General features: G+C 41.4%; 1 protein-coding gene across 1 annotated transcript in view; it reads right to left on the reverse strand.

The window, feature by feature from the left end:
* The window catches only part of SLC1A7 (solute carrier family 1 member 7), a 48,333-nt gene that overhangs the window by 19,230 nt on the left and 5,736 nt on the right, over positions 1 to 23,367 (reverse strand). The window contains exons 3-6 of the mRNA XM_064719684.1: positions 14,602 to 14,817; positions 3,418 to 3,460; positions 2,419 to 2,638; positions 61 to 160 (exon numbers count right to left, since the gene is read on the reverse strand). Of these exons, the coding sequence (XP_064575754.1) occupies positions 61 to 160; positions 2,419 to 2,638; positions 3,418 to 3,460; positions 14,602 to 14,817 (579 nt within the window). The remainder of the gene's footprint in view (positions 1 to 60; positions 161 to 2,418; positions 2,639 to 3,417; positions 3,461 to 14,601; positions 14,818 to 23,367) is intronic.

Consider the following 23,367-nt stretch of genomic DNA (forward strand, 5'->3'; position numbering starts at 1 on the left):
GTTGAAATGTTCTTACTCTTTTTAAAAAATACTGATTTTCTTAGCAAAACAGTTACTTACCAAACAGCAACTGCCACTATCTTCATGACAGATTCATTCAAACACTGGCAAAAGCTGACCAAAGGGACGCCGCTGTTCCCCATTCTGCCCAACATTATCCCTGCAATCAGAGCATTTGGGTTCATTGCTCAGGTGTCTTCACACACAGCCCCAGTGCTTTCCCTCCCTGCTGACACTCTAAGTCCCCTGGTAGCAAGGCTGTGTCCTAAACCATCAGTCATAGAGCCCTGTGCAGGATTTCCCTGCTCTGAGTGATCCATGGAACACAAACTGAGAAATATTTTCTAGTGAAAATGTCTCTGCCTACAGCCAGGCAGCACCAATGAGGACTTAGGAGGCAAAGCCAGGTTTTGAGGTTTGTTCTGGTAATAGGGAGTTAGTAATGGAGTCTCTGTCATATTTTCAGTAGTTTTCTGTCTACATGATAATAATTAACCTTTATAGTCAGTCAGGCTTTGCATTTTTGGGGGAGGTAAGGAAATGTAGATTCATGGAGAGAAAGGCCAAATTGCTGTGACGACTAACCAGCAGAGAAGAAAGCAAATAAACCCCATGTATGTGCTCCCATTGCTCAGAAAGCAACTGAACACAGCTCTGGGATGTGTCATCTAACCATATATTCTCCAGACAGTGTTATTTCCATTAATGCATATAAATAGACAACATTTTCCTATAGCTAATTATCCTCCCTGGAAGGATTATAAGTGATTGAGTCAGTTGCTCAAGGAAACACTTCAAAAAGTGGCTGCACCAAGGGAGTTTGCCTTTGAGGGGAGCTGCCTGGGGAGGCAGGGGCTGGCACTGGGGTGTGGATGTGCAGTGTCCTTGCTTTGGGCTCTGTCCCTCGGGGCCCACAGCCCTGAGCCGCGGCTCAGGCAGTGCCACTTCAGTGCCATCCCCTGCTGAGGCAGGCAGGGAGGCTTTCAGCTGCCTTATCCAGGGATTTCACAAGAGCAGTGCTCTCAAGATGGGAGTTTGTAAGCCTGTTAGATCATCTAAGCCATAACTTTTAGGTCAGAAGACACCACTCTTTCATTAAGCTGTTTCAATGCTTCCATTTTGCAGGGTGGGAGGGTGGTGCAATAGGCTGAAGACAGCCTTGACACATCCTTTGTTCAAAACAAAAGCCTGAGGTAGTCCTTGGTGATTATAACTGTGGAGGGTTTGGTGTCTCAGGTTTGTTCAGGGCTGGTACAGCCAGAGGTGACCCAGCAACCATCCTGGTGCTGTTTGGTACCATCAGGCAGGAAGGAGCCAGGACTCAGCTCCTGCCTGCTGAGCCCCGGGCCAGCAAGACTGAGGGGCTCGGTGAAAGTTGTACATTCAGTTCTGGGCAGACAATGAATGATCTTCTGTTCTCAGAAGCAGAAAATTGCCCTTGCTCTTAATAAGTAGATGTAATTAATTCATTCATACCCAGTAGGTTTTGACTGAAATAGTGTTTGTGGTGGTGTTGTACTTTGGAAATGGACTATAAAATACTACGAACTGGGAGACAGCCAGTTTCCAGCAGGGTTGTACAGGGAATACCACCCACTGGAGAAGCTAAAAAAACAGAGACAAATCCACTAATTCCAGCTTGACCCCTCGTGCTGCTATGAACCATAATATAATAAATACAGTCAAAGATGTTTTATAGAATTACCTTTGCTGACCAGATTAACTTCCAAGAATAAATTTACATAAGGAAAATTTGATCAGCATTTTCTTATAAAAGTCATCAGAACTTTATGGTTAACTAGGAAATGTTTGTTTAAAGTTCTTCTTTCAAATCCACAAACGTAATATAACACACATGGCACCAATGAGTTCCTCCAGCAAGTTAAACTAAATAAATAAACCAGACAGAAGCTCTTACTCTTACAAGCTAAGCTAGTAGGTGGTATAGAACTATCTTCATTGCAGGATACCAAAAATAAAATCAAGAGATTTCCATCAAAAAAGGAATAGCCACAGATTTAAAACTCATAAAACAATATGGGTTGGCATACTGGTAGAGGGGCCATGGGTCTGAACTGGTGGTGATTCCAAACTCCTCTGAGCACACTGTACAAGGTTGTCTTACGGTCAGCAAAAGATGGGTCATAAATAAAAGCTCAAAATAATTGAGGAAAAAAAAAGATTGTAAGGGAATGCACACAAAACCCAACTCCATAGAACAAAAGTCATCAAGATTTTTGAAAATTTGTCTTTGAAAGAGTTGGAGTACAGCTCTGTAACAGTCTTGCCTTTTCCCCAGAAAAGTTTAGATAGAAACAGTTAAAAAAGCTGAGTCAAGAAACCAAGCAACCCAACCCCAGTCCTTTCCTCTTGAATGGACACTTGGATTATTACAAACCAAACATGCCAGAAACCTACCCATGGTGGCAGAGAATATCACAATCCCCAGTACATTCATGCCATCGCTGGCTCCTGGCTCTGATTTGTAGATGACTTCAGGAGGGGGGGTGATGTCCAAGGCAAAGTTCTGCACGTTGGAGCCGTTCTCGTCCTGCACGCCGTAGATGATGATGCGGCGGGTGCTGCTCTCGGCCGACGCTTTGTTCGATTTAATGATGGGGATGCTCCTGGTGCGGTACTGAAAGGAAACAAAGTGCCTTTTACTACAATATCCCAAAGGAATTAATAGTTTAATGAGACCTCCTAAGTGCTCTGTTGCAACAATGCTGCATGTTGAAGGGACTGGCATGAAAAGGAGAATGAACACTGCTGTCCCTTCTGTTAAAATCTGTAAAAACAGTTGAATTTTTGGAAAAGCATAACAAAACCTGAGTATTCTATAATCAAATCCTGGTGCAGCAAACACTGTGCCTCCTAACAGAGCAACTTTCCTGTAAAACATAATTAAGAACGACTTCCTAGAGCTTCTGAGTGCCCTTCTCTTTGTGAGGTTCCTATGAAATGTTCCCCCTGGTGAAATGAATACAGCCATGCCTCCAGCACCCTCAGAACTTTTAGACAAACTTTTCTTGCCAAATTCCAACCTGAGTAATTAGATTCTTCCCCAATACATTATTTTGTTGCTTTAATTGAACATGGTATTTTATTCTCTCTTGTGTAGTGTTGCAGGGTGCTCTTAAATAAATTCCAGCTCTCCTCTGGTGGGTGTGGAACTGACATAGGAGTGCATTTCTATTCTCTAGTCACACTAGAGAGCACTTTATCCCTGTTTTGCCTTCAGATACCATGGCTACTGAGGCTAATGGAATGGGACTCATTAATTCCTAAACGCTGAAGGTACTAACAGTGTCTGCACTCCTATGCCATGTCTATATCTGGGTTGTGTTTTACAAAGGTACATGTTTCACATAATGCTGCCTCATGTCTTTCATCAATAAAAGGAATATTGCCACTTACCTGCTTGAATGTGGCCTCAACAAGATTGGCTGGAAACATGTTCCTAAAAATGAACAGATAGAAGAATAATTTCTATGGAACTGAAACCAACTTCTTTTTACTGTGTGTTGGGTCTGCCATAATAAATCAGTTCTTTGCCCTGATGGAGAGCAGGGGCTGGGCAGGTGCAGAGGATGCCACTGTGCCCAGCTGTGCCCTACAGCTGTGCCTGGCTGAGCACAGCCCAACAGAGACACAGCTCCTCAGAACTGAGCTTTTGGGACTTGCTTCCAAACACCTGGGGGAGACCCAGGAGCTCTGGCTGCAGATTCTGGCTCTGCCAGTCTCCATGTTGTAACTGAGGTGACAGAATTGCTATGATTCCCTTCCCCTTCCCTTTCTGCTAACTGGGGAGATGAATATTCTTTTAGTCCATATTTTGCCTTCCCTACTTGGATAATGAGCTGTTCAGGACAGTCAGGGATGTATTCCTGAGACCCCTGGGTGCTGTAATCTGTGGCACTTCTAAGTACTCCTGTGCTAATTGATAAACTCTAGTACCCCGATATATTTTTACCACTAAAATTGCAAGTGATGTAGACTTTGCAGTGGTTTGGTCAAGAACAGTTTGCTTTTCAAAAAGAGGATCTCATTCCTGATTAAAAGAGTTGAGATTAGAGCTGTACACTGATAAATTTTATTTAGATAGAGTTCTGAGGCTTCAGAATAAGAACCTGAATGAGGTCAGCAGCTTCATCTTTGCTCACAGCTGAGCTACAGAGGAAGGCAATGACCCAACACTGAGACTGCAGGGGCACCAATAGATTTTCAATTCCAAAAGGGACTCTTTTTGTCACCTTTTCTGACTTTCTATCTATCTCACTCTGTAACATTTCACACAATTATATATGGAGCTAATTTATAATTTCAGTTTGAGCTAGAAAGACAGACATTCAATCCCTATTTGAAATGGAGAGCACACCCTCTGCAGGCTTCAAAGAGGAATCATAGTATAATTGGGAAAAAAACAGCTAAAAAGTCATACATTTCCATTCAGCATTTGGCAACCAAGATTTGTGTGATATTCTAATAGGATCATTTTCAGAACTGATTTATTTCCAACTCTAAGCTTCTGAACCTTGGGGCAGAAGACAAGGACAGTCTATGACCCAATTATCTTCTTTCATATACCCGTATTTATGCAAGGAAAAACTCCTGAGTTCTCCGACAAAATGACTTTTAATTCAAAGTCCTGCTTAAACCCCAAGTCAGGTTAACCCTCAAATATATGTGAAAACCCTATTCTCAGTTTTTAAGAGAATTGCTGTGTGCACAGACAGTTGAATGCATACTGAACCAGGGACATTTCCAGAGCTGCTTTCCTCTCTGCAGCAGCAGCAGCAACACTTACTTGTTGCTAATGGAGTCACTGTGCAGCACTGGCTTAGAAAACACAATTTTTTTTCTATTTAAAGTGATCATAACATGATACTATCGTCACCCTTGAAAGTATTAGGTAGATTCTGCATCAGAAGCACCAATCACTGAGAGCAATTGCTACAAAGAGGTAATTGATTATCATTTTTAGGGAGAACTCTGGGAGAAAAATTTTAATTAAGTGATAGCAGTACTGTCTAATGATTGAAACAGAAGACTGAACATGAGAGGAATTTGTTGGCCTGCTGCTTGAGCAGATGAGTCTCATAAAGGCATTGGATTGTCTCTGCAGACTGTCCATGGAGCTGCTGATTGTCTGGTTCAAATGTCAAATGCTTTGCAGCCAGAGCAAGGCACAGACAGGAGGCAGCTGTGCATCCTTTCCCTGTCAGGTGCAGGCACAACCTGAGCCCTGGGGCTTGACTGGCACAGGGAACCAGCTGGGATGGAGCTGGCCTGGTGAGATGGAGAGGATGTTACAGGAGAGTAAAGGTGTTACTGCTTTACTGTGCCTCATAAGGGAATTCTGCTTCCAGATTGTTACAGGCTTCATTAATATTAACTTGTCTTTGTTGTGCTGGGCTGAAAGGTGCTGCAGGGGTGCTCAGGGGGGTGGTTGTGCTCTGACCTGCTGTGTGAATGTGGAATATTCTGGAAGCAGAGATGCACACAGAGATTCCAGCACAGCTCTGAATATGCACCTCACGTACGAGCTGTGGCTTTGCACAGAAACATCAGTTTAATTGCTGATGATTTCCACTTTCTCCCTCATAGTCCTAATTAGTAGAATTAAGAACAATTAAGACTGCTTGAGAAAGGAAATATCATATGGTTAGTAGCTAGATTAAATGTTAGACAAATTTGTAGAGGATTAAAGCATTTTGTTTCTTTATCATTCTTTATCCTGCAGGAATTACAACTACCCACTTAATACTAGATGCTGGAATTCTCCCAATATTTTTTAATAAATTATGCACTGTGATCCAATCTTTGAGACTAGCCTTACCAAAATTACACAATTTATCTGGTGAAAGGATGACCTGAATGTGTTTGCCAGGGCCTCGGCTTATTTTTATTTTAAGCAGGTTTACTTGGATTGAGAAAATCCAGTATTAGCCAAAATTAAGTTTTGTTAATCAAAAACATTTAAGAGAGCAATTGGTGAATGAGAACTTTAATGGACTAAAAACAAAAAATGAGAAGAAGGAATTGAACTGCCACCTAGAGATGGAAGGTAATTGGGGAGGTTTCTTGGTTCTGTCAGGCCTCTTCAGAAACACTTCTTGCTTGAGGGCCATGTTTTGATATTGCACTTGTTTGATACTGCACATTGATATTGCCAGCCATGAGCTGGATGTTTAGCAAGGATCACCTGGGAATGGCTCAGAACAAGAGACTGAAGGGAGAGTGACATGGAGGATTTGACATTTTAGTGTGGAACTGGGATGGGAAGGCTGGCTGGATCCTCACAAGGTCCTCCTGTGGGATCCTGCCCACAAACCTGAGTCCTGGGGGTGCTGCAGAGTGGGAGCTTCAGGCTGGCTCAGAATCCACTCATGGGCATTTCCCCAGCACAGAGCACAGTGAATGTCTCCAAAGGAGAGCAACGAGGCTGGTGAAGGGCTTGGAACACAAGCCATATGAAGAACGACTGAGGGAGCTGGGGTTGTTCAGCCTGGAGAAAAGGAGACTCAGGGGTGACCTTATCACTCTCTTCAACTTCCTGAAGGGTGGCTGTGGTGAGCTGGGGGTCGGTCTCTTTTTCCAGGCAACAGCAGACAGAACAAGAGGACACAGTCTCAAGCTGCGTCAAGGGAGATACAGGCTAGAATTAAGGAGGAAGTATTTTACAGAAAGAGTGGTCAAATACTGGAATCATCTACCCAGGGAGGTGGTGGAGTCACCATCCCTCGAAGAGTTTAAAAAAGACTGGATGTGGCACTTGGTGCCATGATCTGGTTGAGGTGTTAGAACAGGGGTTGGACTCGATGATCTTAGAGGTCTCTTCCAACCTAGAATTTCTGTGATTCTGTGATTCTGTAAATGGCAGAGTGTTGTACCCTGTCCATCTCTGCCCACCCTGTTCCAGCACCCAGCCTGCCTCCAGACTGGCCCCTGCAGATCTCTGTGCAGCTCTGGGTGAGATCCAGCTGTACCCACATGGATCAGGTCCCCAGATCATAAAGTGAGGCTGTGTCTCTATTCAGGCACTGTGTTTATCACTGATGTAGCCTGAATTAAAGACACTGCTGGCACTTGGGAAGGAGTGATTCAAACTGAGCTCATCATTGCTGTCAACACCTATAAATACTCTTGTGTTTGTTCAGTTAAGAAAGCCAAGCAGATAAAATAATTCTGAAGTTGCAGCATTGCTTGCAGATTGCTTACAAGACACAGGTCACAAAATAATAATGCAGGAAACTTAATGTGATCTGGGATTCATTTCTCTAGCACAAGCAGCATTGTCTAACCTCAGTGGCTCAGCTCAGCATTCCGAGCAGAAATAATTTCACATAAGAGTAGGGAATTAAACCTACTGCACAGCAGTGACTGAATCTGGTTTAAAACAAAGATAAATTTAGGTCTGAGACAAGGATATTGTTGTAAAACAGAAACTGAAGACATGGGCTTTCTGGTTACATAAAAATTAACAGCTAAATACTGCCTGCCCTGAGGAATAACATTTCCCAGAGCATCTTCTGCCTCAGGAACTCTGCCAGATAGAGCAGGAGTATTCAGCTGAGGCTAAAGGGATGAATGTGCATGAAACTTCAATATCAGCTCAGTGAACCTTCTGCAGAGCTGAGCTGCTGAGCCCAGCTGGCCCAGCAGGCCTGGCCTGCCTTTGCTGTGACAGCAGCACACGGGCACAAGTGACCCACTAATCACATCTGTGCTGCACAGGCTGCTGCGTCCTACGAGCACATTGTGGAGCCCTTCCCTAATTCTGCATGGGGTGAGAGGGTTCAGATGTAGATGTATGGAATTAGGAATGTGCATGTACATGTAATATGAGACAGCTAGGGCAGCATATGTTCTGCACTTTGGTAGTCGTGGATTTTGAGGAAATCCTAAAGACTTGTATCAAGTGCAGGCAGCACCTGCTCTGAGCAGCAGGTCTGAGGGTCCCATGAGGCACAGGATGAGTTAGCATCTTGCCAAGGATGAATTAGCATCTTGCCAAAAGTGCAAGGTCCTCTTCCCTTCCCCATTGTCTCCCAGCAACTGACCTATGAATTAATGGAGTTGGTTGATTTTGCTCCCCTAATTTCAGCTGCTTTGGGAATCTGAGTAGTGTTAGGAAGCCATTCTTCAGCACTGCCCCCAGGATGTGGGAGCTCTCTTGTCTCTTTAGGGGGTGGATGGCTCAGAACCACAGCAGTGGCACAAAGAGCAGCACAGTTAAACTGTGTCACTGTGACTCTGTTAACTGTGCAGAGAACATGAGCCTGCAGCCACTGGGACAGCTCCTGCACATCTCCTGGATAACTTCTATTAAAAATAACAGGCCAGATTCTGGTTCCAGTAATGCTGCTGAATATCTGAGATACTCACTCTGAGTGCTGGCCACGGTGTCATTAACTCAGAGCACTCAGCCTTTGCAGATCCTTTCAGTCAGAAATGAGGCCAGTGGCTGTAGCACAGGACTGCCACAGGTATGGCAGATGTTTCCTTGACTCAGAGCACCCCTTCCCTCTGGCACTCTGTGCTCTGCAGCCCCAATCTGGTTTTGCTCTCAGACTTGGATGTTATCAGCCCCTAATCCCTGCCACAGCAGACAGTCTGGCTGCAGTCTCCCACGCTGTGGAATTAAAGCCACCAGACTGAGGTTTTGCTGCACATGTGTCCTCATAATATTTATTGGCCTATATTGCACTAGGCAGAAAGCAGCTTTGGATGCTCTCAGATTTGAGCAAGCATAGCTGAGCTTGCAAGAACATTGTTTTAAGGCTGGGAATTTGACAATATTTGAATATTTATATGTTTGAAACCTTACCCTGTCACTATATACACCAAGGGGACAGAGGGCAAAACTGGAGCCTGAATGTCTTGACATGAGAACTGTAAAATTTCCAAGTTTTTCCAAGAATGAACAGCACTGTAGCTTCTATTTACTATAGGCTGAGGTCATTCTCAGTGACACTACCTCAGTCTCAAGAATTTGTTTACTTTTTATGTCCTCTGCATGAATTCATCATCAGCTGTGTGGACTCCTCACTACTGTTACACATGAGGCACAAGTCCTGTCCTTAGTCACACATCTGATACCTTCCTGCTGGTGTCAGGGGCTCCAGCAGGGTTTGCACTGCTGAAAGCAAGGGCAAAATTTAATCCAGAAAGACAAAAAACCCCAAGCTATAGCAGGGACCATGTGAGAAACCATCTTGCACATCAGTAGTCATCTCTGGTGCCTCTAATTTCTCAGTATCAGTCATACTGCCTCCTGCTAAAAGGACCAAAGAAGGCTTTTGCAGAATTAATGAGGCACTAAAATCCTCATTATTGGGATAAAAAGTACTTACAGAATGCAAAAATCACTAATTGGGTCTAAGTTACTGTCTTGCTTTATTTTTTTTCTCAAAGATCAGAGCAGTGGAATCATTTTGTCAAATGTGGACTTTTTATCTGTCCTGAGGGCTGCATGGCATTTCAGTTGCAGGAAGGGATCTGAACTTTCTTACCCTGCTTCCTCTGAAAGAAGGGCTGTGGCTCTCTGAAAGTGGAAGCACAAGTACATCACAGCTTTAGGCATCTCAAAAAGGCTGAATTATATCTAAGGTAACATGACAGGCCCAGCATATTTCCCCTGTGGTTCCAGCAAGGCAAGTTATTCCATGAAAAGTGTGTGTTGGCACTGGAAGAGCTCCAGACCAATTGTCAGGAGGATGGACAACAAATTCTCCTGCAAGGTCAGAGCTTTCCTAGTGCACTTTTAATTCCTGCTCCTGTGCACCTCACCCTCTGTGACTAAAGCCTCCTGACCAGAGAGCAGAATTTGCTTCATAGCCCATCTCCTCAGGGGGGTTTTCATCATGGAATTATCTTTATTCCATCTTGGATTCATTTTGTGCCAAGTAGAGACCACACAGTTTGAGGATTGAGAGTTCTTTGTAAATACTTAAAGTTGGGGCTCCTGTGGAGATTAAACTCTTAAAAAAATTAACCAGAAGCAAAGACCTGGTCCCAGGGCAGAACATTTCTGGCATAAGGCTGGTTTTGTGAGATGAAAACAACCTGGCAATCTGAAAAAAGTAAAAAGTGGTGCTTTGCCATAGGAGACAGATAAATATTTCTGTCTTAGTGCACAGTAGCTTTTGGCAAAAGATGCATTAATGTACAGTATATTTATTTTCAAAAGTTCTTTCACAGTTTAAAGCTGGATCATTTAATGCACTCTAAAATATATGACTGTGCCTACATACAATTCAGTCTTCAGTTGTAAACTTCCAAAGGTGTGATTCCTGATTCTGCACAGCCTGGACTTTTTCCACACTACAATAGATGCTGAGTTTTTTTCCTGCCCTATTTTCAAGAAATACAATTTCAATAATATGGAATATAGCCCTTAGCTTGAAAAAAGGGATAGGAAGTGATTTTAAAGAGTGCTCAGGATTCCCATGAAAACATAAATCCTCTACAGTGTTTATATCCTCTTCTAACTCTTACTGCTATAAAAATAAAGCCTCTCTTGGTTAAGCCAAATTGATTTTCTGGGTACCTGCTATTAAATTGGATGCAATCCTGAATTTTCAGTGGTAAAATGCTCTGATTTCTCCCTCCAGTAAACTTCAGAAATGTACAAATTTATTTTTCATGGATCAAGATGTGATTTGATCCTGTCTGCCCTCACTGAATTGGTTTATTTGGGGCTTTTGAGCTGAATAAGTTTGTGATGCCACTCTGTCTTGTTAGACTTGAGAAAAACCAATCATGTGCATGAACCCTGCACCTGCTGGTGCCCAGGTTTGCAGCCAGCCTGATCTAAAACAGGAGGGGAAACCCAGTTTGGCTGGGATTTTGCTTGTTTGTTTAATTCATAAGCCAAATTTTATTTCCCTTGGTGGGAAATGCAGGTGGCACGATTTCAGTTGCAGCAGAATCTCCCCTTCTAAATCAAAGGTAACAGATGTCATAGAAATATTAACTGCTAATGTCAACAGTGTCCTCCTGGCTCACAGAATGAGTTTTGCAAATGTTTGTCCCCAAATTAAAGGCATTTTCTCTTCTCCTAGTCTGGTCATTATGCTACAAAAGTAAACCTAATATTTTAAATGGAACACTATTCCTGTAAGTCTGTTGTTCCTTTTTGTCCTTTTGAATAAAATACACAAAAGCTGAATTACTTTTAAAAATTTGTATCTTGCCTTTCTTAATTTCTTAACTCATGAAAGGCTATTAAAATTTCACTCTTATTTTTGCAGACAAAGTATAAAGTTAATTTCAGTAATTCCCACAGGAAGAAGAAGGCAGAGATGTTTGTTGATTCACTGCTATTGAGATGCCCCAAAGCCACAATCCTACAAGAACCCTACCAGCTCTTGTATGAGCTGGGAATATTTCTTGTGGCCCAACAGAATTTTCTGAACAATCCTCAGTGAAGTAATTTCTTTTCCATGTGTTTTGGTTCTCTAGCTCTAAGAAAGGAAAATGGTCCTTGCCTACCTCACAGAAGAATTCCACATCATGGAAATAAATCTATAAAAACTCATAAAGCACCAGGTGTTTAAAGACAACATGATCCTTTGCCTGAGGATTATACAGAGAATTATTCAGAATTATTATCTCCTCACCAAATCATTGTTGTCTGGAGTTTTTGTTTGTTTTTTTTACTTTCTCTTTTTCCTATATAATAGACAAATATACAGGGGAAACACCATTTACAAAATAATTCAATAATAATAATAATAATAATAATAATAATAATAATAATAATAATAATAATAATAATAATAATAATAATAATAATAATAATAATAATAATAATGTGGTTATTGATTGGTGTTGCAAGTGTTTAGTATAACCATGAGGGTCTGCACTAGTTTTTGGTTTCATTTTTTGCTAATTCAGTATGTTCTTTAATTTCTAATTAAAACCACTACTCAAAGCAAAAATCTCGCACAAAAATTAAAGACATTCAATTTCTAGCAACATCATTCCTCCCAAAAGTTCTAGACTTGACAATGTCATATATAACATCACATAAAATAATGGTTTTTATCTTTTCAAAGTGACTTCAAATCTGAAATCAGTGAGGGTGAATACATGTATCCCCATGCCAAGATTCATGCTTTTAAAATTAACCCCACAGTAATGTCACATATATCATCTCTTCACTTGTGCATTTAGCATTCTTCATTTGCAGAATACCAGATGTTTCCTGTGTAAACTTCTGGGCACATATGCAATTGATAAATGGAGAGGAAATTAATGAATTGAGAAGATAAGCCAATCTGGGCTGAAAAAGATGGTTTCCAGCTGTGAATGGAAGTGATTTATCATTGAGCTAAAGGATCAGCTTTTCTAGCTCAAACCAGCAGATACATCATTACATTTAATCCAGACTTCCACACAGATATTTGAGTCTTGCAACTGACTGCAGCAGAGCCAGAATTTCACCCACAGTGTTTGCCTAGGCTGAAAGCCCATTCCCCACAGTTCTGTTGTTATTATTTATTTATTTGCTTAGGAAGTGTGGTTATTTCTGTAGCAGAGGAATAAAAACCATCCGTTTGTGCTCTCAGGATAGAAAGATTGCAGCTGTGGCTGATGCTGAGCACAGCAAAAAATACTGAGCTGGATTCTCTCTTTTTAACCTTTGGTAATGAGAGGGGCTTGTTGACCTTGTCATTGTTGACACCTGCCCAAACCAGTGAAGAATTTAAGGTTTTGCAGACTAGAAGCACGTGGCTGCTTGGAAACTTGAATACCTGAAATGTGCACACATGCTATTATGATTTGCTTGGATAAATGTTTGTAGAAAAATGAAATCCTAGAAGATACTTGCAAATGTTTTTTGACCAGCAGCAAGGCTCAGAGGAATAAAGTGTTCCCAAACCTCACCACAACACCCCTGGTGTGCAGGGAGTAGCCAGGCAGAGGTGAAGAGATGAGTTTGTAACTCAGGTCTTGGTCTTTTCTTGCAAACACAATAGTACAGTAAATTTTGATTTTGAAAACCCAGATGACTTTCCATCTAACTCATCTCCATGACAAGCTTACTCTGAGCCTCTAAAGGCAACTGGGCTGGTGTGAGAAAGGGAATGAGGACCTGTGGTGAGGGAGACCTTCCCAGGCAGAGCTGTAAGGTGCAGTTGGATGGATCTTTGTGTGTCCCACTGTGCCTTTCAGTGTCTCTGACTGAGGCCTCAGAACCAGCCCAGCACACTGGGAATGGTCCCTGACACTGCCACTATGAACAGAGTCTTAAAGTCATGCTTTTCTTAGATTCTCTTTATTTCTTATGCTACTCTGTCCTACTGAGGGATTCACAGCTCCTGTAACCTGCTCTTGGTGTAGGAATTACAGTCCTTTGTGCAGCAGAAACAGAATAATGTGGCTTAACCCCATGGCACCAACAGATGTGGGAGTTGCTCTGCACATCCATCCCTCATGGCAAAGTCACTGGACAGATACAGAGAGAGATCTACCCAGTGCAGATGAAGGTGCTGGTTTTGTGAGAAGCTACAAAACACATTGTTCTCTGCTGCTGCTCCATGACTAAAATAATTTGGCCGATTCTCACAAAGACTTTGAAGAAATACAGGTGGCCTGGGTAAAGGTAACTTGAAAGAAAAAAAAAAAAAAAGAGTCTTTTGTAAGCTTCTCTTCCCAGTTCCTTCTGATTGAAGTCCAAATAAGTCTAATTAAAGTACTTTGTGTGCTGTCATGCTGTCAGGGTCAGGAATTTGGGTTTTTGAAAGGCAAACTGTGAACCATTTTAAATTTCAGTAAGTTGAACTCCAAAGAGAATTCTCTGTGGTAGATACACACTTGGCCTGAAAGCCCTTGACTGATGTAGTATGAGATCAGCAACTTGAGGAACTACCCAACAAAGTCAAAACTTGGTCTTTCTGCCTGAGCAAAATAAATCTGAGGCACAGAATATGTTCAGTCAACAACCTAATCCCACTAGCACCTGAAATATTGGGATAAAAAGGGATTTCAGGCAAGGCCATCAAATTCCAGTAGTGCCCTAATGCTGCTCTAAAAGAACAAGTGTGTCTTTTGCCAAACAAAATAAAATGAATAAGGAAAAGCCTCAAAGCAGAATAAGAAAATGAATAAGAAAACCCCAAAAGCAGTGGTCTTTTGTAATTGTGTCCTTTATCCGCAAATTGCCAAGAACAGCTGTAACTGCACTTTTAAGAATTATTTTCTGAAAAATATGTGTTTCACCCTTTTATTTAAGGCTTTGCCTGTTGCAGCTGTCGACTCTTATTTAAATGAACATTAAATTTTATTACTCCCTTGACCCTAATAATGGATTTGATGGTGAGGTGCACAGGCTGTATGGAGTCCTTGGGGTACAAACAACCTGCTCCATTGCTGTTGCTTGGTGGCCATTCATTGAAATTTTACAAGAAACAGCCAGTATAAACATCTGATTACTTGAAAATTATCTTCTGAAACTTACTTTTTTCTCAGTCTCAACAAAATATTTATCCTTAAGATTCAGAACTGAGGCTCAGGCCACAGTTCCTCCTGCAGCTCTGTACAAAATGTGACGTTTTCCTGCCTTCAGAAAGCAGAAAGAATGGATGTGGTTACCGGATTAAGTCCAGCAGTGCATCTGCAGAGCTCATGATGGGCTTTCCACCCTCCTCAGTGCTCTCCTTCTGGGCTGCTCCACCAGGGTGGATAATGGACACCATAATTATTCCCACAACCACGGCCACAAAGGTTGTCCACAGGTAGTAAGTGACAGTTATGATTCCCAAGCGACTGGAAGTCTTGGCATCCAGGGCTGCCAGCCCAGACATCAAGCTGTGGGAAGAGAACACAGCACAAATTGTATTTAAATGAACATTATTTTGCATTACATTAATGCAGCTGACAGCCTAATTTCTGAATTATTCCATCCTGCCTGCTTCTCTGACAGCTGATTCTGTGTGTCAGTGTTTCAGTGAGCTTGCCAGTGACACTGCAGCTGTCTCTGTGTCTGAAGGGGCATTTTCCAAGTGCCAGCCCAGATCCTGCTTACTGGAAGGAATTTGCAAGCTCAGGCTGCACATGTGGGGACTGAATCCTACTGACTCTTCCCTGAAATTCCAGGGACAGTTTTACACAAGTTACACATGGGATGGCTCAGTTCACAGGAGCAGTGGCAATAGTTGTTAAAACTCTGTGTGTCATACTCTACACAGAATTTTACAGAATAATAGAATAATTCGGGTTTGAATGGACCTCTGAAGAAAGTCTAATCAACCCACTCAGCCCTTCCTGTGTAAAGTGGGGACACAATTTTAAAATGAAAAGCACTAAGGGGCAGTTTTGTCATATAGTCCATTCTTTAGCAAAAAGAATAACTTTTTTTCTTTCAAAGTAAATTCAAGATATTTTTGCTTTGCCTGGGAGCACATTGGGAGCAGACTGTAATTCAGTCTAAATTGGGGACAGTGGATGGGATCCAGAGGAAACACCTCCATGGGAAGTGTTGCTGCCCAGCTGGGAGCAAAGAACATGCTGTGATCACTTCAGCCTTTCCACAGAATCAGAGAATAACAGACCCATGCAGTCACAGAACCTGCTGAGCTGGGAGGGACCCATCACATCTTTGCTCTTCAGCTCCCTGCCCAGCACAGCATCACCAGTGTCCCTCTTGCTTGTACACTTTGCCTGTGCCAAGCCATACAATTCCCACCATGAGATTTAGCTCCCCCTGACCCTCTTGTACAGGCAGATTGGACAGGGCTCCCTTTGGCCCTGAGGTTCCTTCAGGCTGCTCTGACACAGACCCTGATGCAGTTCCCAAGTGATCTGAGTCTGGGGTTGCATTTCCCACTGCCAGCAGTGTGGTTCGGGGCTTTAAATTGAGATTTCCCTTTGGATAATTCTCTGTGAACTCCCCAAAGCATACATCTCAGGAAAAGTACAGGTGAAATAAAATACCACATTTATTATTTGGTGTGTCCAGCTTTCTCATCAAAACAGATCTGTTCATCAGGCCTGTTCTCATAAATATTTACTAAGCTGCACCTCCTTGAATGAGATCTCCTTGACCTCACACTGCTGAGAGAGGTTGTCTGGAGCCAATGCTAAAGTGCAGCTTAACCTTTATAGTAGATTTAATGAAATCAAATGGGTGGATTTAGTGTTCAGGTTCCAGCTATCCACTAGATTAATTAAGAAAATGTATTGCTTTTCTGCATTGCCAATCTCCCATCCAGCATGGGTTTTGTTAACACTATAGGAGCAAGGCTGCACTGGAGTTTGGATAATTTAGAAAATGAGCATCTCAGCAGCTCTCAGTCTTGTAATCATTGTTCTTTGCTTTTATTTATCATGTGATTTGATAAAAATCCCAGCTTTCTGTGTGTCTGCAAAGCACTGTGTACAAACACAGCACTGCATATTGAAAATACAGTAGTAGGAATGCTGCTTTGTTCCTTGACATGTCCCTTGGATGAGTCCATGCAGAAGAATAAGTATTCTAAAACATTTTTTTAAATTATTCTAAAACATTTTTAAATAAAACAGTTAAATATATTTATCTCAAATTAATGTGACAATTTTCTGTTAAAAAACCTCTGTGTTGTTATTAGATTTTTAGGACTGAACTCAGGCTGAAGTTCCACAGGCCATTGAGCCAGTTTGACAGCTCAGTGCTGCACAGAGTAGATACCTATATTGTACTAGAGTACAGCACTGTTCCATCTCCACATTCCCAGGGGAAAAAAAGAAAAGAAAAATGAGAATCAGGCTGATTTTTAACCAGTTGGATGTTTTTCATGGTAACAATTTCCAGGGTTCTTTACAGATACATGATGCAGGTGACATCAGAGGTGTGAAGGGCTGAGTGTTGAGCAGCAGAGCTGTCACTTGCAGGCAGAGCAGTCCCTGGGGGAGGGCACTGCCAAGGGGACAGAGAATTCACTCCCCTTCCCTCCCTGGTGCTGCCCTGGAGCCGCTGTCACTGTGGGGAGCCACTGTCACTGTGGAGAAGCCACTGTCACTGTGGGGAGCCACTGTCACTGTGGGGAAGCCACTGTCACTGTGGGGAAGCCACCACTGTTCCTGTTGTCCTTGATGCCTCTGGGCTGTGTTGGTTCTGCAGAACAACAGAGGGATGAACCTTGTCTGGATTGCTCACCTGAGAAGCATTTCCAGAAGTACTTAGGGACAAAAATCCTAATTAAATATGTCCAGTGGTTCAGGTGAGTTAGGGTTGTTACCTCAGCCTCAAGATGCAGGGCCTTAGGATTTGGGAGGATGTTCAGCTGGAATCTGATCTTACCTTGGCTCCTAGGTGGCAAATCCTGAGGGGGCTAATAATGAGATTGCTCTGTCTTGGGGATATTCATTAACAAGATCATCATCTGTAATGAGATTATCCTGTCACCAGATAAAGTCATGCTCAGTTCATGCTGTGATGAGAAAGTCATCAAAAGTAATTAACTATGGAGGTGCAGTGGGATAACTGGGATGTGACAGAAGCATGAGCAGAGGTCTGGGCCCTGACAAAACCCTGCATTCTCCATGGCCTGCAGTGCTCAGGAAGGGACCAATGGAAGCAGTTCTCCAAAGGCTGGGGAGTAACAGTGGTCATTTCAGGCAATAGCTCAGAATCATTGCAGAAAGAAGTGCCTGGAATTAGAATAGTAATCACTCATTCACTATTTTTTGTTTGACTTCATGTGTTTGATATCAGAAGGAATGGGACAAAAGACACAAAGATGAAGAGACATAGAGGTTATCACAGTTATTGCACAAAGCAAGTGATACACAGTCACATCACAGCAGTTCATTGCTGTTGACCTCTGGAGTTCTAACATTCACACAACGTAGCCAAAGGATGACAAGAACAAGTACTTTTCTTACTTCCTAGGGAACAGGGGGGCAGGAGGAATAAGCTTCCAGCTAGTTTAAACCAAGATCACTGTATCATGCTCAGGTCCACCCTCAAAGTCTATTTTTCATCAGACACTCTTGGCTTCATAAAATCTTCTAAAGAGTTTCCCAAGATTCTTCCAAACCAGAACAAAGCTATTCTCATGGCTTCCACTGCTAGACTCATGAAACACCCTGGAATGGAAAACAATGTACCTTTAATTCTTGTCAAACCTCAGGATCTGGTTGGCCTTGGAAGAACAGGGCAGATATTTGATTCATACATTGAAATCATTTGAGGAGCTGTGTAATTAAGTAGCTTCCACATGTATGATTCATGTGTAGCTTCTTCCATAGTGTGTTTTAATGATTGCCAAATGCACAAAACAGGATTAAGACAATAAAAAACAATCTGGAGCTTTTCTAAATAATTACTGTACACCTCACTCCTTTAATCAGGTTGGGAAAAAAAATCCACAAAATTGTAATTTAATGTTCAGACACCATTACTTAGCTTGTATGGAAAAAAACCTATCGAGCCTAAAGGGAAGGGGAAGACATCTTCAATTCTAGGACTTATATATGACTAGTTAATAAGGTAAAGTCAGTTTCTACATTGTTAAAAGTATTTGTAATTGTACAAACCAAAGAACCAAGTGCTAAGTTTCATGTCTGCTTTGAGGGAAATCCGTGTAAAATCCCCAAGACTAAAATAGAATTTTTGACGTAAAGAAGAAGGGAATTCTTTCCAATATCTTGGAAATCTAATTAGTCCCATGCAAACAAGTAGCTAAACCCTTTTGAGCACCTCTAGGCTTGTTCTGGCTGTCACAGATAAGCATCAGGTATTTTATTTACAAATAAAAATAGAACTTTCTATCTTCTCTGCAATTCTCTAGGTTTTTCTCTTGCTGTCTGATGAAAGCACATTTTTTTGTCCTGTCTCAAGATCAAACCCTATATCCCCAGAAAGGGAAAATACAAGAAGCTGCTGCTAAGACCCCATTCTGCATGTTTATTTTGTCTTCCTCTCCACCAGAAGCCATCTGGATGTTGCTTTGAAATAGATGGATTATGGATAAAGTTATCAGAAGGGATTAGTGTGATTAGAAAGACATTAATCCTGTCAAGAAGTAATGGTCAAGTATTAACCACCAACAGTTGTTCCTAGAATGATGTTTGTTTTCATTCATCCCATTCTCTCCCTCCCATTCTCATTTTGTAATGGCATGCTGTGGAAAAGACCTTCCTGAGCAAGTTGTGCCCTGAGGCTGGGAAGTGCCTCCCCCAGCTGCATTAGAGATGATTATATTGCAGTTGGGCATCATGAAAGGGAAGTGCTGCCTTCACTAATGCTGCTGGATCCTGCAGGCAGGCTGGCGCTCACCTTTTGGTCAAGGTCAGAGCCCTCAAGTCTCAACAGGACAATAATGTGCATTTAATCATCCCAAAATGCTTCACCAGTGGAACCCCCTCTAATGCAGGAGGGCAGTATCTCCATTTTAGAGACTCAGAAACAGAGAAATTAAGGCAGTTTTAAATGAAGACAAACCACTTACAGTGAAAAGAAAATCTGCCTGAAGTGATCTCTGCATTGCAGTGAACCATCACCTTTTCCTTATCTGTGCTTTCAGAAAAGGCTGCTTCACTTTGTGGAGGCTCCATTTTCAGAGTAATGCTTGCAACAGAGAAAATAAAACTCTACAGTGATGAAAGAAAGAGATAAGAAACTTTCTCTGGCTCTATTTTGATGAAAGAGATAAGAAACTTTCTCTGGCTCTTTTTATAGTTTAATGCTTGTTTACATTACAATTGTAAATATAATTTACAATTTCATAGTATTACAACCTGATTTTCAAAGGAGTTAAGTCTGGAACCCTCCTGAAGGTCCAAGGGGCTACTAAGGTTCATCTCCTGAGCAAATCCAGTGATAGCAAGCAGCTTTTAAAAGTTTAGACATCTCAATAGAAATGAAATTGTATTTAAGCTCAAAAAAACTCCAACTGCAGAAAGTGGTACTACAAACAGGACTGCTGCAGCAGTTTCTGTATGGTTGGATTATCAGCTGTAAACAGCACTTGAAATGTGAATTCACTTTTCAGAGCCCCAGTTTGTAACTATTTTAATAAACACAGTGGAAGCCCAGAGGTGTCAGGAATGATGGAGAATCTGGCTCTTGATCTTCAAGCAACAAAAACGTGTCAGAATATCAATACACTGTTTGCAGTGATTATTGTTTAATTTTACAGCTAGGCTGCTAGGAAAGAAACCAGTCTACATTTCTAATGCATCATAACATGCATAATTTTGAGATTTGGTTTCTTAAATTGCTTTATGAAATAGTAAGATTCTTATTTTTTACCCAAAATGTTGATATCTCCTTTATAATCTAACACTTGTAACTTAATGACAAATTGACATACACAGCAAAAATCCTGCCAGGAATTCACGTGATGCATTTTATTTTCTATCTCTTGTGCAATAGGAAATCTGCTTTTATGGACTAATATAAACAAGGCAGGACTTTGTACAGCACACAGTGAAGGCTGATGTCCAGTGGCTGTTCTATCACCTGCATATGTGAGGTTTCTGTGACACAGCTGTGAGTTCTGGAAGGGATGAACAGCAAACTTTGCTCACTGACTGACAAAGGGGATTCCAGTGCAGCTCATGCAGAATTCAGGTTGGCTTGTTGAATTCAGCTGTTCTGATTTAACAAAAAGTGTTTCCTAAATTCAAAGGTCAGGATGCAAACAAACCCAAATGATCTATTAAATATGGATGTGCAGCTTCACATGGTGGAAGGAGCCAAGAATGTTATTAATACTTGATTTTTTTTTCTTCTGTCAGTTCTTTCAAGCATTTTTAGATTAAGCAAAAGGATTTGAAACACAAATTTGGATTATAAACAAATGTCAGATTTATTCAACTGTTCTTTGTCTAAGAAAACAGAGGGAATCCAGCCAGCCCCTCAAGCTCCACATGTCATTCCCATTCCTTTGTGAGACACTAAGTATTTTAGAGCTCTCAGAGGACCACAGAAAAATTCTGTCAGGTCGCAAACAGTTCATGCCCCATTTGTAATCACTTCAGTGCTTTCCACACCCATTCCCTCTGTCACCACAGATTCCTCTTGCACGTCACTAGATCCCTACTGACACTCCCAAAATAATTTCTACTGGCTTGGTCCAATTTTGTCATTATGATGTGTAATTGTAGCATGTCATTTTTCACTGAAACAGTCTGGACCTCTGGGGTACACAAACAAAAGAAAACACTAGAAAACAGTATGGCATCTGAGCATTAGACTTAACATTTCTAAACATAGTTAATAGCATTGAAAATGTTCCAGATGATAATGTGGAGAACTTCTGAAGATGTCTCAGACATGGAGGAGAGATTAAAACTTTCCTCTCCAAGCTGAAGCCATCTCAAATGATGATTTTTGGGGTAATCTGACACCAGTTCTGCAATATAATAGCAATATGGAGAATTTAAAATAGTATAATGGTGTCAATGCTTTCTGACTGCTTCTTCTTACCCTTGGGTAATCCTTATCTTTCAGTTTCATCCAAGTAGTTTTGCTTTTCACTCTAAAAGTAAATATAGTTATTCCCTCTAGTCATCTCCTTAAAACTCACTTCTCTACACTGACTTTCTCCACAGTAAAGACTTAAGATGATATATCCTAGGAAAGAGCTAACAAACATCTTGTTCTCGCTGGGGGGAAATGTACTTTTATTATTTATATTACAGCGTTACATGTGACAGGTAGTGCAGAAATGGGACTCTCAGCACTTTATGCTGTCATTCAGGTTCCCCCCAGATTTCCCCATACCCACCCCACACAAGGTTTACCCTCCCCTCTTGGGGAAGGGCTGTTCCCCAGTGCAGCAGAGGTGAAACAGAGGGAAAAGTCCACAAGCCAATAATGTGAAGAAAACAAGCCCTGTGTTCCCAAAGCAATTTCATTCTATGGAAAATACTTCTGCCTTGGTACTTCGTGGAACATTTTTCTGAGCAGGCTCTTCAGAGACCCAGGGGCAGCTGCTCCTCAGCACCTCACTAGATAATACAGTACATAAATTTGATTGCACTTGATTATAGAACCATGGAATTTTTTAGTTTGGAAAATGCCTCTAAGATCTTTAACCCCAACTGTTCCTTCCCCCAGCACTGCCAAGTCCCACTAAACCATGTCCCCAAGTGCCACATCTACTTGTCTTTAAAATACACCCCAGTCTGGCAGCAGCACAAGGATAAGAACAGAACAGCTGGTATGAAGGGGAATAGTTTAACACATACATAGCAGAAAAGACCAAGCCCAGACTGACCAGAACCTTCTGTTATCCACCCTTTCCCTTTTGGTCTTCAGGTAAATTATGTGTTGAGACATGGAAAATACCTCTAAGTACCAGGGGTGTATTAGAAGAAACAGTACTGCACAAATTGTCATTCATGTAAAACCAGTATTACTGAGTAGATTAATTTTGGCTATCCTCTTTATTTAAATATAACCATAACCAGAAAAAAAAATCATAGCCTTTTAGACTATGATTTTCCTTCTGAATGGATATTTTATTGATTTTATCAGACAGTGGTTTATATTCACAGTAAAAGGTTTAAATTGTCAATTGCAGTACAGGTCTTGGAGAGTTTGGGTCAAACTTTTCATCCCTAACAAATGGTGATCTTAAGTAGCAAAACAGAGGAACCATCTCCAGTGTGAGGTTTATTGCCAGCTTCATCTGCAGCTGAGAGCAAACAAACAGTGCCCAACACAACCTACCCAGCCAGGGGTCACTTTGGTGTGGCCCCATACAGCCAATGTCAGAATTCTATTAAAACACAATGAGCAATACTTGTCATTGGTGAGATGTTCAAATGCCAGTCAGAGAGCTGGGGAAAAAATATGGAGAAAAAGGTACTAAAAAGAGAAGTTTCTAATTAAATACTGGGCTTTAAGAGCATGAGTAAGAATCACCAACTCAGGAATGTGAGCAGAAGGATGAAGGATTGCCAGAACTGATGGCATTATGGACAGGAATCCCTTTAAAGAAAGACAGTACTATATTTAGAATACTGTATTTAATTAATCAACAAAACCAAAATAGTAACTAATATTTATTATTACACCCAAATGGGCCTTCAAATAAATATGAAATTTTATTAGCATACATTGTTTGTACCAGGCGTAACATACCCAGAAGAACAAGCTCTTTAATTTAAATAATACAGGTCAAACCAGTTCTTTTCTTTTGACTATAAAGGGAATAATATTTCTTTAACAGGATCTGCTCATGGAAAAGGATCAAATCTCTGCTACTCAGTATTTCTTAAACATCTAGAAAATGGTTGGTGGTAAATAAATACAAAATGTAATAATCTTCCTAAGTTTAAAAAACTAAACTGTTTTTTCCAAAGGGAATATAACCAGGCTGTTAGAACAGCTAAACAGTTTGAGTCTGACCTGACAATTCTTTTCCC

This window comes from Zonotrichia leucophrys, chromosome 8 (assembly GCF_028769735.1).
Source record: "Zonotrichia leucophrys gambelii isolate GWCS_2022_RI chromosome 8, RI_Zleu_2.0, whole genome shotgun sequence".
Taxonomy (NCBI): domain Eukaryota; kingdom Metazoa; phylum Chordata; class Aves; order Passeriformes; family Passerellidae; genus Zonotrichia; species Zonotrichia leucophrys.